Source organism: Anas acuta, chromosome 12 (assembly GCF_963932015.1).
Source record: "Anas acuta chromosome 12, bAnaAcu1.1, whole genome shotgun sequence".
Classification (NCBI taxonomy): Eukaryota; Metazoa; Chordata; class Aves; order Anseriformes; family Anatidae; genus Anas; species Anas acuta.
In genome coordinates, this window is record NC_088990.1 from 19,719,395 (window position 1) to 19,735,575 (window position 16,181).

The 16,181-nt window shown below is 38.6% G+C and overlaps 1 protein-coding gene across 1 annotated transcript in view; it reads left to right on the plus strand.

Annotated features, from left to right (window-relative positions):
- MYO5A (myosin VA) overlaps nt 1-16,181 on the plus strand; it is a 101,966-nt gene that overhangs the window by 59,022 nt on the left and 26,763 nt on the right. Inside the window, exons 14-24 of the mRNA XM_068695253.1 lie at nt 1,502-1,585; nt 4,942-5,103; nt 5,379-5,476; nt 6,143-6,229; nt 6,329-6,437; nt 7,588-7,799; nt 8,740-8,896; nt 12,581-12,820; nt 13,328-13,576; nt 14,696-14,789; nt 15,656-15,804. Coding sequence (XP_068551354.1) covers nt 1,502-1,585; nt 4,942-5,103; nt 5,379-5,476; nt 6,143-6,229; nt 6,329-6,437; nt 7,588-7,799; nt 8,740-8,896; nt 12,581-12,820; nt 13,328-13,576; nt 14,696-14,789; nt 15,656-15,804 — 1,641 coding nt within the window. The remainder of the gene's footprint in view (nt 1-1,501; nt 1,586-4,941; nt 5,104-5,378; nt 5,477-6,142; nt 6,230-6,328; nt 6,438-7,587; nt 7,800-8,739; nt 8,897-12,580; nt 12,821-13,327; nt 13,577-14,695; nt 14,790-15,655; nt 15,805-16,181) is intronic.

Consider the following 16,181-nt stretch of genomic DNA (forward strand, 5'->3'; position numbering starts at 1 on the left):
CAGCTCTGGCAGTGCACAGCCCAGCTGAGCAGCTTCTCAAGTTGCAATGAAAACAGAAAATCCAGTTGAAGATAACTGTCCTGTTAAACAAAGAAGCTGGCTCAGAATTTTGTCACCTTTGGCAAAAAACTTGGATAATCTCTGGGATTCTTGTCAGAAGGTCTGGGTGTGCTGCCTTGGGGGACTGGAGGTCCTTTTTTGCCTCTGCTTGATTCACCCAGGTTCTTGAATTTATGCATAGAGGAGAGGTCCTCTTCTTGTCGCTTTGGTGTTAGCTTAAGGAAAGTAACAAGATCTCTGTAACTGTTCAGATTTCTGAGTTCTGTTTTATTTGCTACGTGATAGAACAAGAAGGATTTAATTAATATGTGCTTACCTGAATGCATACAGACAACTAAAGGGAAACATGAAACTGTAGCTGGCCTGTTAAAAAGCTGCATGTTGTCATCTGTCATCTTTTTCTGGGAGAAAGCAGAGATCCTGCTGCCCTCTTGTGGCATTGTTTCCTGCACGAAGAACATAAGTGGTACCCGAAGAAATATTCAGAGTGGGCCTCGACTTGTGGGCAGACCTTGGAGAACTCCTCCAATTTGTTTCCCCCACAGGAACTTTTTAAAATTGTTTGCAAGTTGTTGAATGGTTTCATTACGTAAGCACTGCTAAATGGCTTTTCCTTACAGAGAGTCTACTGATGGGTATCAATCTATGCTCGGAAAGAGCAAAATTGATATAAGGGTCTACTCTTGTATTTTATACCCTGCACTTCTGCTGATACAAAATCAGAGTGAGACCTTTAAGGAGAGTTAGCATACTTACTTAATTAAATTAAAAAGGTGTAGACTTTTGATGATAGCTTTCTATTTTGTTCAGCCTGCAATTAGGACTGTGAAATACTAGGTTTACATTTGAAGCTCTGACAATTCTTTGATACAGAATCTATGGCCCCCATGATAGAGGATTGTTGTGTGTTGTCACACCACACAGACTTTGTATTGTTTCTGGAAGTAATAGCCTTTCTGATTACAAATGAGGCATTTTCATAATAAGTTGCAGGCAGATTTACTTACTGCCTCTCAGCTAATGAGATGAGAGATTTTGTTCTCAGTTGCACCTGGATTTCACACAATTTTGCAGCCCTGATAACTTCAGTGAAAGAGATGTTTGACACAGATTTTGATTTTTCAACTTCATGGGAACCATTCATTCCTGCTCTCTTTACCATAGACATCTCTCTGCAATGAAATACACACAGTGTCATGCAATAATAGTATTAATCTCTACACATGTTAGTGTTTTACACTTACTGGAAAGCACTGTCTTTGAGCAAAGTCTATATTTAACAAAGATGCACTTGGGAGATATTTCAACATCCACAAGAATTATGGTTTGATGTGAATGTTACAGCTGGTAAATTCTATGCAAAAAATATTCTTATTTGATACTTTTAATACTTACTAATACTAATACTTTTTTTTTTTTTTTGTAAAATTGCTGTTTTCAGGTGGAATATCAATGTGAAGGCTTTCTAGAAAAGAATAAAGACACAGTTTATGAAGAACAAATTAAGGTCCTCAAATCAAGTAAGGTTAGTATCAGGATTATTTTTTCTTCCTCTGCAGTTTTGATGCCTTGAGTTAAGGGTCATATGAAATTTCTCATATATCCAGGAAATTTTTCTCCCTGAATATTAGAACGGCCAAAGATGAACATAGTTTGTGTCACATTTACCTCTTTATCCATATGGATTTAGAAAGCCCTGTAGCCGAATTTTGCTTCAGCTAAGATTTGTCTATATATATCCACTGATTTCAGTGGGTCAGAATTAACCCCTTTTTTCCCTAACATACTATAGTAGTATAGGAAGGCTTAGCAGTTAAGCCTTTTTTAATCTGAAAACAGAAAGTCCTTGTCTACAGCTTGACAACTGAGCAGAAGATTTCTGCAGGAGAGACAAGTTCTGTTCTAGAGGTGAGATGAGAAGGGAGGGAAATCCCTAGACCCTAATGACATGAACCAGAATTTGCTTGAGCCTTGTCTTTTTGGTGTCTATGACTGATAAATAACATATGAGTAGAAATATACTGCATTAAGAAATATTATAGAACAAGCCTTCAATTGTATTGTCTGTGTTTTTTATGTCAAAAATGCTGGTTGTGCTCTTCTGAAATTTAAAGGCAATTGACTTCACGTTGCAGTCTGATGGCCCTTGGGAATTTGCTAGCTGTAATGACCCAGGAAGCTTGGTACCAAGGACAGACTTTAAAAGTACACTATCAGGAAATCCAGCACGTTTTTTTTTTTTGTTTATGTTGTGAGCAGGTTGATGAAATTAAGTGATTAAAACGCGTAGTATAAAAAAACTACAGCAGGCTTTCCACTGAGAGAAACATTGAAATGTCTTAAGTCAATTGCTTTGCCTCGGCGAGGCGCTGCAGCACCCGGGAGGCTGCTGGGTCCAGCTGCCTGCCGAGCGCAGGCTGGGCCACGCAGGGGCAGCACGCTGGGCAGTGCTGCTGGGGCAGGGTGGAGGCAGCTGTAACAGCATCGTCACTGCTGGTATGTAAAATCAGTTCAGTCTGAAGGCTGATAAACAAGACAGTTTTCCCAATGGTAAATTTTACCAAAATGAGTGTTTTCTCCCAAACACTTAAAATATGAATGTTTCATTTTTATTTTTCAGCAGGCCCTCTATATTAGTATTTGCTGTAGGATTATATTGCTGATTTTTATTCTTTTTTGTTGTTGCTGTTCTCTGGGTTTGCTGTACACATTCAACAGAAGGTAATTCTGAAACGAATGCATCATCTGTCATCCTGCCCATGCATGCTGTTGCTTCTAGGGGTTTGAGCATACAGCTTGAATGCTTCTTTGCTCTCCAAAGTGCATGACACACACTGCTCTTGGCAGGCACTGTAGTGTTTAGTTATATATTTTGGCCTTCTCTTTAAATCCACCCACAGTATCTATTTGAACTGGCTCAGTTTCCATGCATGTGTCATGAAAGTAGCACAATGGTCCTTAGCATTTATGCTTGCTACTGGCATGTTGTTAAGATATTCTGTTGTGGTTCTGTATATTGAAAGACATTGTAAGATTATGTTAGCAGAATGTCTGTTAAGTCATCTGAAAAAAATTACAGGGTAAAAATGCTTGCTTGTTTTCTACCATGTGAATTGTCTGCCCTTTGATCAGTGTTTTCTCTCTCTTTGAACACTCCTTGTGTTCTGCAAAACAAAGAAAAGCGATAAGATAGGAAAAACCCAACCCAGACCAGAATATAAATGCCTCCATAGTGTGGATGTGCTCAGCCATGCTCTGCTGGTGACCTCTGTTGCAGAAGGCAGTTGTGCCTTTCTTCTGTACAATAACTGTGGCAGCATCTATGAAAATGGTAACTTTGAAATGTACTTGCCCATATTTACAGGTGGGCTTTCACAGGGTTGGAAAGAGGGAAGGAATGAGACTTACGTGCTTGATAGCTTAGAAAAGCTCATCCATCCCCAAACCAGACACTGGGGACCTTTTCCCCACCTGCACCCATGTTGTGTTAAAGCATCGGCAGTTTCAGACAAAGCATATTGCATTCAAATAAGTTTTTGTATGGAATTAAAGGACTTGGCTGTGTACCTCAGATAGCTGCACACACAGCTTCCCTCCATCTGGCTGCAGGCAGCTGCACGAGATGGTGGCGGCCTGGTTATCCTAAACTATTTGTTGAGTCAGTGGAAGGAGATGGGCTAAATCACCCTCTGGAGATGTCGTTCTCCCACCTGCCACAGAGGTAATCTAAGGTGACTGCTCCTGACCTGGCAGACTCAGGTGAGATAAAGCTGAGCTGCAATACTCCTCTTTTAGTTCAGGGATTTAGGATACCTCCATAGCATTCATACTCATATTAAGCTGAAGTGCTGTGCTAGATGCTACTGAGAAACATTTGATGCCTTCTGCTAGCCCATCTGGCACAATCACAAAGCACAAATACCATTTTGTTGCCCAGCATGTTTCATTGGATATCATTCATGCTCACTAAGTTTTATAAGGCAAAAACAATTTTTTTATTTTTTAGGTTGTACTTAGCCCAAGCACTTTGTAGTACTGAAAATTGAATGCCTCCTATCTCTTGGGAGAAAATGCACAGATGCTAGATTAAAGATTATTCATTGACAGCTAGAGACGTTCAGATATTCTTTCTTTTACAATGCTTCTGAAGAGATAAAATTTTTGGTAGAAAGACCTGATGGTATTATTTTTAGTTATAAGTTACTTCAAAGCAGCTATTATGTATGGGTGTATCTTATAGTCATTAGAGAAAGGGAACCAGAAGCTCTGAATGATGTTTGGAAAGATTGGTCAGGTTTTTCTTCTGCTCCCACTGGCCTGAGAGTAGCTCTTCAGTTACATGAATTTGGCTGTTATTTTTTTATTATTATATTTAATTTATAGTTTTTTTTTTGATAGTTCCTCTTTTAAGTTTGTTGTTTCAATTTAGATTGATAAAGGAGGAACATTTTTTCGTTGTCTATTGGGTTATTCAGTGTCCTAGATATTTCTCAATCACTTACAGGAATCTTATGCACCACTGGAATATGAAAGGACCCTGTTGTTTCCTTCCTACATCAAAGCAGCCAGATAATTGCTACTGGTACTTATGAAACTGCTATCAGTATCTAGCATTTTCACATGGAAGCTATTGCTGCTCTATGGAAAAATACTCAAATCAGAATTTTGTTGTCAGAAGGAGACTCACTGATCAAAAGCACAAAGTTTTTAGTGTTATCCTGGCCCACTCACTATGCTACTAGCTTGAATGAATGCTCTTTTACATTTTTTGTCCCTATTATTGCTATGTGAAGTTGAAGAAAAAAATGAGCCTGGATTGTAACCACCTTAAACACGAATGGGTGCCATCACTTACTAGGTATTTTTTTCTGCTCTTACCAGTTTAAGCTGCTACCAGAGTTATTCCAGGATGAGGAGAAGGTGATCAGTCCCACGTCAGCAACCCCTTCAGGCCGTGTGCCATTGTCTCGAACTGCTGTAAAACCAGCCAAGGCCAGGCCAGGGCAAACCAGCAAGGAACATAAGAAAACTGTGGGGCATCAGGTGAGTTTGAAGATGCAGATTTAAAAGTAATGTTTCTGAATTTTACTCCCATAAAGCCTAACATTTAGACATCTCACTGTAATACAGTTAACCTGAAGATGGTACCTGAAACTAAAACCTGTTGCCATAACAAAAACAAGTTGGTGTTGTGTTTACTACCAAAAACATTATTACAAGTTAGCATGTATCCCTGAACCTGCTTCCTAAGATTATTTCAAATGTGACTGAGATTCCTGAGGTTATTCCCTGATGTTTCTCCCTTCTTTTTCAAAAAGTTCCGAAACTCTCTTCATCTGCTGATGGAAACCCTGAACGCTACAACTCCACACTACGTGCGCTGTATTAAACCTAATGACTTCAAGTTTCCATTCACGTAAGCTGTTTCTTGTATGGTTTTATAGGCCTTTGAAAGAAGGGAATGGCACAAGGACTCACAGAATTGAGGCTCTGCTAAACGTTGCTCACTCAGAAATGAAGTGGTGTGTTTCATTTCTGTTGTTATGTACTCATTGTGCATTACTATGTGTACTTACAGCAGGAGATGTTTTGGGTTGAGTGGAGGGAGAAGTACTTTATGAGCATTTTCTGTTGTGTGATAGTATATGAGAAAAAATACCTGCAATTTCATTTTTAGCTGTTTTGAATTTGACTGACAGTATATGTAACAGCTGATGGAACTTGCTTTTGCAGATTCCATTGTTTCCTAATTTTCAGTTATTCTTTACCTTTCTTATTTTTCATATATGAACTTGCTTAGAACTTTTCTCAAGTGTCTGCTTAATATCTGGGCTCACAAAGACCTCCATGACCATGAGTATCAGGCAGACTGGTGAGAAGTGGGATGGGTCAAGATAAGCATTTAGAGGAGCTGATGGGCTCAGGTGAATCTGAATTCCCCAGTCAGAATGTCATCTGTTATTGCTGAGTTGTGGAAGCACTGCCTGGACTTCCTATCCAATCGTCACATCTCACAGATCCGAAGGGACCATGTAAGACAAGACTAACCTCACGCTCAAAGGCTTTTTTTATTCCTACATAGATTTGATGAAAAGCGGGCAGTGCAGCAGTTGAGAGCTTGTGGTGTCCTGGAGACCATCCGAATCAGTGCAGCTGGCTTTCCCTCAAGGTGTGTTTGTTGCTTTTTAGATTGCTTTCATCTACAGCTGTTCTTCATAAGAGAGCTGATCATTGTGTAGACTGACACTATCTCTGTTTTATGGAACAGGTGGACATACCAAGAGTTCTTCAGCCGTTACCGTGTTCTGATGAAGCAGAGAGATGTTCTTGGTGATCGAAAGCAGACATGTAAAAATGTCCTGGAGAAGCTAATTCTGGTACTAGACGTAGTGCTTAAAGCATTTGGAATTTGAAGGAACAAAGATAGGTCTCCTCACTCAGTGCTATCAGCCTTTGTGATACCTCAACAGCCCCTTGCTTTACCTCCTTCCTTCTGTCGTAGCTCTATATTTCCCTACATTACATGTCCTATGACATCAACACAGCCAAGTTGCACCCAGACTGATGGGATTTCTTAAGGATCAATGAGCAGTGGAGGAAGGCAGCCTCCAAAGAGACAATTCTAAGTATTTCTCAAATAGAAGGTGGTTAATCACGACTTACTCAGACATACAAGTTAGTAAAAGAAAGAAAGAATGTTTATAAAGATACAAAAGCAAGAAAATTTTTCTTACTGAAGTGCAGCTCTAGTAGCAGGAAGTTTATGGAAAGAAGAAAAATAAATACTCTTCAGGCAGGTTGGAGCTTGGCTTTCTAAACTCTTAACTAAAATCTTCTGGTTTGTGTGCGCACACAAAATCTTAACTTATCCTAAGCTGAAGCTCTTTGCCATTCATTACAACTTGATATCAATAAATCAACAAAATTAATCTTTTTTTAATCATACCTTTGTATATTCTTAAAGTTTCTCTCCAAGGAGTACTACAGCCATACAAAGATAAAAGTACTATTCTCTTTTTGTCTTAGTTCTGAAATTTCAGATATGTGTGAGCAGCATAGGTATGTTTTGTTTTGGCTTAGTTCTGGTGGCAGTGAATGAGGAGTACATATTTGGAGCCTGAGCTATTTCCTTTCTACTGTGTAATACGGTTGAAGATGGACCACTGGGAGGGGCCATCTACTATTTAAGCAAGAAATTACAAATGTGCAGTATTGTTTTTATCCTCTGGGCCTCTTTTTCACGTCTTACAGCCTTCCATGTCTTGTAGACTTCAGTGTTCTTGTTTAAGCAAATACCTTATGTTAGTCCTTTAGGCCCTACTTGTGGCCTTATTGTATTAATTTGTTAACAGAATCATATAAAGAAACTCCTTTCCTCCACTAGCCTATACAAGTCTAGATTTACTTGTAGTATTATACAGTTAAATTTACCTCTTTACTAACTGTACTTTAAATTAGCCTTCATGCCTTTTTTAATCCACTAACATTTAATGCTGTAACTGATCATCTTTTTACCTTTGAAAATAGGACAAGGATAAGTACCAGTTTGGTAAGACAAAAATATTTTTTCGGGCTGGTCAAGTAGCCTACCTGGAAAAAATAAGGGCAGATAAGTTGAGAGCTGCTTGTATCCGCATCCAAAAGACAATCCGAGGCTGGCTGATGAGAAAGAAGTACGTGCGTATGAGGAAGGCTGCCATCACCATTCAGAGATATGTCAGAGGGTATCAAGCACGATGGTAAGCAGCACTCTTGGGAAAATCCACGCTAGCCTTGATTCAGATCCCTTTAAGTAGGACATTTAAATATGATACATTTGCTCTCTCCTTCCTCTGCTGGCTGAGAGGAAACGATTTTCCAGGGAAATTAAGGAAATTGAATATAATGAGTGTGTCTGTCCTGCCTGTTTTTGACCTTCATAAGAAGATGGTAGCACCCCAGCCAGATGGTGGTTAGAACAGTATGTTGTTAGTGGGAGCAGAGTAAAAGTAATACTAGGAGATATGGCTGCAGGTGAGGTAAAGCAGGACTTCTGGTTGAATTGTTATTGCCCAGCTTCCACATGTACTCATAACTGGGTCTGTCTGTCCTGCTGGAGAAGCTATTTGTCATCCAGGGTGCAGCTGTGAAGGGAGATATATCAGCCAGAGTCAGTTGTTTGGGTTTACACCTGAGGAATGGCTCTTCATAAGCCAGAAAAAAGAGTAGGAGTGAAGGTAGCATCATTCAAAGACAAGGTGGTTATGGAGACTGTAAAAATTTACTTTGGGAGAGAGGCTTATGTCAAGATGTAATTTTCTTGCTGAGAAGACTGAGTATGAGCAACCATTTTCTGTATGTTGAGGTGAGGAGAGGAAGTCTGGAAGTGGAAATAGTTGTAAAGCTGAAGAAAAGGTGATGAGAAATGAAGCCGAATTTATTTTGTCAGTTCAATAGCACAGTTTTTAGAAGAAGTGAAAACATTTTGTGGAAAACCTTGCAAGATTTCTGTTCATTTGTCATTCTGTAATAGTGCCATAGGGTTGAATAGCAAGTACATATGCAGTACTACTGACAACACTAGGAAGAAAGTGAAGTAGAACATATAGCTCTTAAGAGAGAGTAAGGTTAAAGGATGTAAAAATAGTATTCAAATGTTGGAAACTAATTACAGGTATTACTGTAATGTTTCTTGTATAGCTATGCCACGTTCCTACGGAGAACACGGGCCGCCATCACTATTCAGAAGTTCCAGCGTATGTATGTGGTCCGGAAAAGATACCAATGCATGCGAGATGCTACTATTGCTCTTCAGGCTCTCTTAAGAGGTTATATGGCCAGGAACAAGTACCAAATGGTAAGAAATCATAGTGTTTTACCTTTTCACTCTAACTTTATTTCCACATACCTTCGGGATGAAGCTGCTCTGTGGTGTTCACTTGGGAGTCTGAAATGTGTGTGTGTGCTGTTATGCATAGTGCTCAAACAAAACATCACAGTGTGGATGGAAAGGCAGCACCTGGAAATTAGAAAGATCTGATACTGCAATCAATGAACTAGTCATTTTAGAGGTATTCCCATTGTCATCTAATATGCATACGTAGGCTTCCCATGCAGTCAGTGGAGTATCTTACAGGGATTTACAGGCTTACTCTTCAGAAAACTTATTCATTACATGGAATATTACATTCATTGTAATAGAATATTACATTCATTATATATTTGTATTCATTACATAGAATATAGAGGCACTTAAAATAAATATTGAAAATAAACTAGTGTGGATATGTCTCCATCAGTCCAAATCAGTTTTGCTCACATCAATATATATATGATGCAGTATCCTATCCTATCTCTAATTTCAAAGAATTTGTGAAATTATGTCAGGGTTAAGAGAAAATACTGAAGGACATGAATATTAGCATGGAGATACCCACAAAAATAGGAAATTAAAACTTCAGCATGTTCTTGGTTTTTATATATTGATGTTGGTTTTGTTTTGGAGATAAATTGCTATGACCCTGTTCAAGTGATACTGATGACATTTTTCTGACTATGCTTGATAAAAAATAAAAAATAAAATTCTTTTGAGAAATCAGAATTTCCTCTCTGGTGGTTACAGGGCTGGAAACAGAATTATGATTAAAATGTTTTGATTACAAAATGCCAGCATTTCTGACAATTCGCTTCTATGAGCGAATTGTTTTAACTAGGTTCAAAAGCCAGCCTGTTTTTCATTGAAAAGTTACCCAAGAGTTCTATTTTTTCCCAAGCAGCCACATAGCAAAAATGTAAAACTGAAAGCTAACTAGTGCTTATGTTGCACACATTTTTCTTATATTTGAAGTTTTGTATATTTTTCATTTGTATTCAAGTTGCCTACATAGTCACATGCGCACGTCTAAATTATATCATCCTCTCATATACTAACCAGGATGTTTGAAAATAAGCGTTCCGTGATCAAAATTTTTGACTAGTAAGTTCTGTTCACTGTGCTTGACTTGACTGTTTTTAGTGCAAGTATTTATTGTTAGAATTTTTAGCATTTTCAGTGTTAGAAACCATATTTTATGTTGCTGGATAGTCAGATATGTTTTCAACAGTGACCTGATGCTGATAGATGTGACAGTGAGACACAGGTTGCAGCAAAATACAGACTAAAGGCCACCCTTAGGAAAATGGTAGCTGGTTCAGTATGCCTGAAGATACTCTTGTGAGTGATAGACACCGCATCTGTCCTGTAGCGCAATGCTATTTAAATCTGTTTTATTCCTTTTAATAGAGATGGCGGATTTCTGGAGGTATCATTGTTAAGAAGTGGTTGGACTTGCCTGTCAGGGAATGTCCCCTTAGAGCAGTGAATTGCTCACCGTAGTAAAACACAAAGTTCATAACATGGATGGAAAGTGCATGATGTGTGTCTGACGTGTTGTGTAGACCTTGTCCTCACAAGGTGGAATTTCATTAAGGCTGAGACACAGGGACAGAAGCACAAGCTCTGTGTGCCATGCGAAGATAAACATGGCTGTTCTGAGGTTCATGCTGATTGCAGATGAGTGAAACTGAAAGGTTGTACTGTGACTGCACCCTTGGGCTGAGCTGTGACTCTGTAAGTAATATATGGCACACGTGTTGTTCGTTAGGATTGTGAAAGGTATCTGTTGTGTTTATAACAGAGGACAGGGGTTGGAGGTCACATGACTAGCACAAGGAATTTTAAATGGTTGAATCATCTATTTCACGCATTCCGGGGAAAGCTTCTGCCCGAGACTTTGTGATGTGCTTGTCAGTTTAAGAAGGAATTTCCTTCTTAAAGAGGAACTTCTTAAAGAAGTTCCTTCACAGCTTTTCTATTAAGTTCTCCTGGAAAATACCTGATAAATTAAGCAACTTTTCTGATACTCTCACCTTACGTTGGACTGTACCATTTCATCACTGGATTACATGGGTGTGAGAATTCACTGGCAGATGAAGACCATCCCTGCACAATGGAGGTATTCAGTGTGACTCGTTGCTTCCAAGCTTGAGGTGAAAATGTTGAAAGCTAGTTGTATTTTAGTTGTTAAGGCATCCACAGGTAATGTGAAGGACTATTTCAGGAAACATGTAAGGAGGAGGCAGGAATGCTAATTGTGTGACACGCAGTCAGAAGGACTTTGGCATTTAACCTTGCTGTACTTTCAAGAGATATACTTCCTTACCTAGGTGTGCTTTTTAGCCAAGTGCTGATGTTTCGTCTTTGTTTTTTCTTTAAAAATGAATGTGAAGGGAGTATATCTAAAAATGTTGTGTTTTGCTAGTGCCCCTTTTAAATTCATTGATCTGAAAATGTAACTTTTCTAACACATTTCAGTTCATTTGCTAAACAGTATGAAAGAAAATAAAAAAATATTGCACTACTAGTTTGTTTTATTAGCTTTATGGTAAATCCATGTAAGTATGTAACTATCAAATCCAATAAGTAATATAAAATCTTAAGTAGTTTTGCTCTTCAGAATAAACTGTTCAATTTGCAGAAGCAATTTTTTTTTATTATTATTATTTTTTAAGTGAACTCTAAAGTTCTCAGAGTCCTGGAAGCCTTGTGGTTTTGGGCAGGCTCTCCCAGCCTAGCTGTGATCTGCTGGTAGTCAGGTGCTCCAGACCTGGTAGATCTCTGATTGAATCCATGGGTGAAGGATCCAAAAACACATAGAATCTTCAGAGTGGAAATCTCTGGCTGACACATCGATAATGGTTACTGACGTTCTTGATTTGTTTTTCATTAAAAGTGATTTTTAAAAAATAGTTACTATTAATTTTTTTTTTTTTACAACTCAAAACTATGGTTAAAACTTCTGCCATTAAATGAGTTGGAATTAAAACAGTATAAAATTTCTGATTAGAATAAATAGAGAAAGAAGTATTTTTCCATGCTGACAAATATAAGAAAAGGCCATAAAAACAAACAAACAAACAAACAAAAGCTTACTGGAACTTGTAGTTTAGTCAGCTAGTCTATTGTATTGCTGTTATTAGCAGCTGCTGTAATATACTCTGAGTTATAGTGTGTAATAGCTGCATTATATATCAAGCAAGTGAATTTTAAACTGTATATTGATAAATTCTGTGCTGCATATGTCAATGCTTCCAGGAAGTTTAAAAGAGGCAGCAAAAAAAAATTACAGTCATCTGGATTCTATTTGTAATCTTGCCAACAGGTACCATGTATTTTTGTAATTACCTTGATCTGACTTCAACACAAAGGAATGCCTGGTTCTTCAACATGTCTCCAGTTCTTTCTTTCTTCTCATGTTTTAAATTTCATTTCTTTTTCATTTTATTGCCTTTTATCTTCTTTATTCCAATCTTCTTTTACTCTTCTGTTTTTTAAAAATTCATTCCATATTCATTTCTTTTACTATTCATCATTAGTTTCTCTTTTCAGACTAAGGTGTCTCTAAATACATCATCTTTACACCTCTCATTATGGAGTCTATTTAACTGAGCAGGTGTCGTTTCTAACCCTGATACCCCTTGTGGTGTTTTTCCTTAACTGTAGATGCTTCGAGAGCACAAGTCTATTATTATTCAGAAACATGTAAGAGGCTGGCTGGCTCGTGTGCACTACCGTAGGACCTTGAAGGCAATTGTTTACTTGCAATGCTGTTACCGGCGCATGATGGCAAAGAGAGAGCTAAAGAAACTGAAGATAGAAGCTCGTTCTGTGGAACGCTACAAGAAACTTCACATTGGCTTGGAGAACAAGATCATGCAGCTGCAGCGGAAAATTGATGAGCAGGTAAAGCTCAGGGAAAGCATTGGGAAGTCTTGTATTTTCTTCAGTAGCGCTGTGGGCAAGCATTTGAAAAATACACTGAATTTTCATTGCGAGGCATCAGTTCTCTTCTCTGCTGAAGAACACTGATAGAAGAGAAAGGTAACCACACTAGAAATGAAACTGTAGAGCATTCATTTGTATCTCTCAGAAGCAATGAGAGAAAACTTCTGTTCCCTTAACTTCAGTATTTCATATGAAGCACTTTATTTGCTCAGTTTAAGGGGAAGGTGAGATGATCCTTTTTAGTGTCTTTGATTTTTGTTCGGGATGTTTATGTGTAGGCTTAGAGACTGGACTGTTCTGTCACCCCTTTAAGCAATTCTCCTGCAAAAACAGGCTGAAGCTTTTTTGGAGTGGGGAAACTGCTCTTTTGTTCCCCTGTCTGGGTATATTTTGTAGGCAACTAGAAAGCTCCCTTAAACCAGAACTTCTCCAACTGCTGCTATGTCTCTGTTGTGTTTTGCAAAGAACAAAGAGTACAAATCTCTGCTGGAGAAACTGAACAGCCTGGAGATTACGTACAGTACGGAGACAGAGAGACTTCGGAGTGATGTGGAGAGGCTTCGGATGAGCGAGGAAGAGGCTAAGAATGCAACCAACCGTGTTCTCAGCCTTCAGGAGGAGATCGCTAAGCTCCGGAAGGAGCTGCACCAGACTCAGTCTGAGAAGAAGACCATTGAGGAATGGGCAGACAAATACAAACATGAAACTGAGCAGGCAAGTATGCAGTCCCCGGGTACGTGAGCTGATTTACAGAGACCTGGTGTCCACTCAGGTTTTGCCCAGACTTAACTGCTTCAGTTGTGTAACTGTTACTTTTACAGTATTTTTATGGAATGCTATACCAGTACAACACTAAATAGGCTTGGTACTTAAATAACTGCACCTGTGCTAGCAGAATATAGTAAATATATATTGCATGTAAACATATGCATTTAGTCTATTCAGATTTTTATATAGAAAGTATTTGCAAAATTAAATACCCAAACTCACTCAATTAGTCCAATACAGCATATTCATACCAATAAATCATTTTACCTGCCTGAAGAGCATAATTGTATAGATGTCAGAAATCTGTCCCCTGTGCAGAATTCAATGGTACCTACTTATACTCTGTCTAATTTAAATAATTAGCCTACTAAGCACTCTGTGCAGACAATCTAGTTCAGCAGGTTTTGACTAGCCCCTTATCTTTGCTTTAACCATGAATATTTCAAACGAGTTGTTCCCTGTCACAGTTACTTGCTGATATGGTACAAATTTTAAATATTGGACGAACTATTCTACTGTTATGTGATCCTGCAGTGAAGTGCTTCAAGATTAGATGAATATAAGGAAAAACTATTAATTGATGAAGCGAAGTGAATGTGTAATATCCATAGACAGAAACAAATAAGTAACTGGCAGACCTGGGCACAGTTAAAGTGGGACAACTTTTGGGTGGAGGCAGGATTTTAGATTATGGTGTTACCAAATGCAATGGTACAACAGAACTACCAAACTTGTTCCTGTTTTGGGAATATATTTATTTTAGAAACAAACTACATCTTTGTGACTTCACTGGAAAATGTTATGGCACAGTGGATGTGTTTAGGGCAGTTTTGGTATCTGATCAGAAATGGGGCAAATGCAGAACATAGGAGAGAATCTGCAGTGGGATAGATTTAAAAAAGTAATTTCAGAAATGAAGATGTCATAACTTAGCTCACTGATTTCATTCTCCGAGGAACCACTAAAAGTCTAAGTATTTGAACTCTTACAACAACTCTGTAGTTTCTTTTGGAGCTGTTGAAGATTAACTGCATTCTGAGTCAAATATTTTTATTATTTTTGTAGCTGGTATCGGAACTGAAAGATCAGAATACATTACTGAAAACAGAAAAGGAGGAGCTGAACCGGCGCATCCATGACCAGGCAAAAGAGATAACAGGTTGGTGCTGTTCTCTTTACTTGGATTTTGTACTTCGTGTTGCTTTGTAAAGCTGTGCTCTACTGTCTGCATTTGGCTGATCTGCCAATTACTATTAATGAGGTATACAAAATAGACTTTATACTCCTTATTAGTTTAATGGTTTTGTTACTTTGTTTTAAGAATTCACATGCATCAAAATTATTTACTATTTGAGTTTCTGCAAAGTCCTAAGAGTTTGGGGTCTTTTTGGTTGAGGGTTCCTGCTGAAAAGTTTTACTTTATAAAAGGTCTGATATTTAATACAACAAATTTACTGCAGCACGGTTTTCCAGTATGGTTTACAAATTGTAAACACAAATATTGTACTTCATGTGTAGGAAGACACTTGGGTGCCTGGTGCTTACCTCTTCAGAGAGGTGTAAGTATGAGCCAGAATGTCTGAGTCCTGTGAGCTGCTGTGGCAACTGCCACTTCCATTGTGTGGGCAGCAGCCAGAAAGACCACAGCTCTAGGTGTTAGGGCTGTGACAGGGACAACTGCATTGAGGAGGGTTAGTATGCTTGCGGCGTAGAGCATCTCATGTTTTGCTTCTTACATAATAAAACATTGGGATAGTGTCCATTTTTCCTCCCTCCTGGAACTGCTATTGCAAGCCCATAGCAGTGAGTGCCCCATTCAGTGCTTACCACAATAATTCTTTGGTCCTTTCATATATTTGGCTTGATCAGTGCCTGCGGAAGCACTAATACCACCAACCAGTTTCACATAGTGGATTGCATTCAGCATGTGTTCTGCTGCAGACACCTGTCCTGTACCTACAGGATGGATGCACTGCATGGTAGGTAGAACTGGAGTTCTCACTTTTTTCCTGTTCTCCATGGCAGAGGCAATGGAAAAGAAGCTAGTGGAGGAAACGAAACAGCTGGAGCTAGATCTGAATGATGAAAGGTTACGGTATCAGAACCTGCTAAATGAGTTCAGCCGCTTAGAGGAGCGGTATGATGATCTCAAGGATGAAATGAACTTAATGGTGGTAAGTGGCTAAATATCTGAGAAATCAAAAGCTGTTCACGAATGTATGCAGGTAGAATTGAGTGGTATAATTTAGTAATTGATTCTGCTCTCAGCTGTGTGGTTGTTACCTGTATCTGAAAACAGAATTTGTTCTTTTAGACATTGATCAATTACTTTAGCTCAGCTGAAGCAAACGCATTTAAAAATTTTGGTTGATTATTTTTTTATTTTCAGTTTTGTGGAAGAAGCCTAATTTTCTGTTGTGACTTTACTAATGGTACTGCACATGCCATCTGCCCTTACTTTGCCCTGAAGTTATTCACGTGTTAGGGTTATTTGTGCAACATTCAGCCAGTATTAAATTTTAGGTAGTTCCAGAAATATGATATGTCAGGG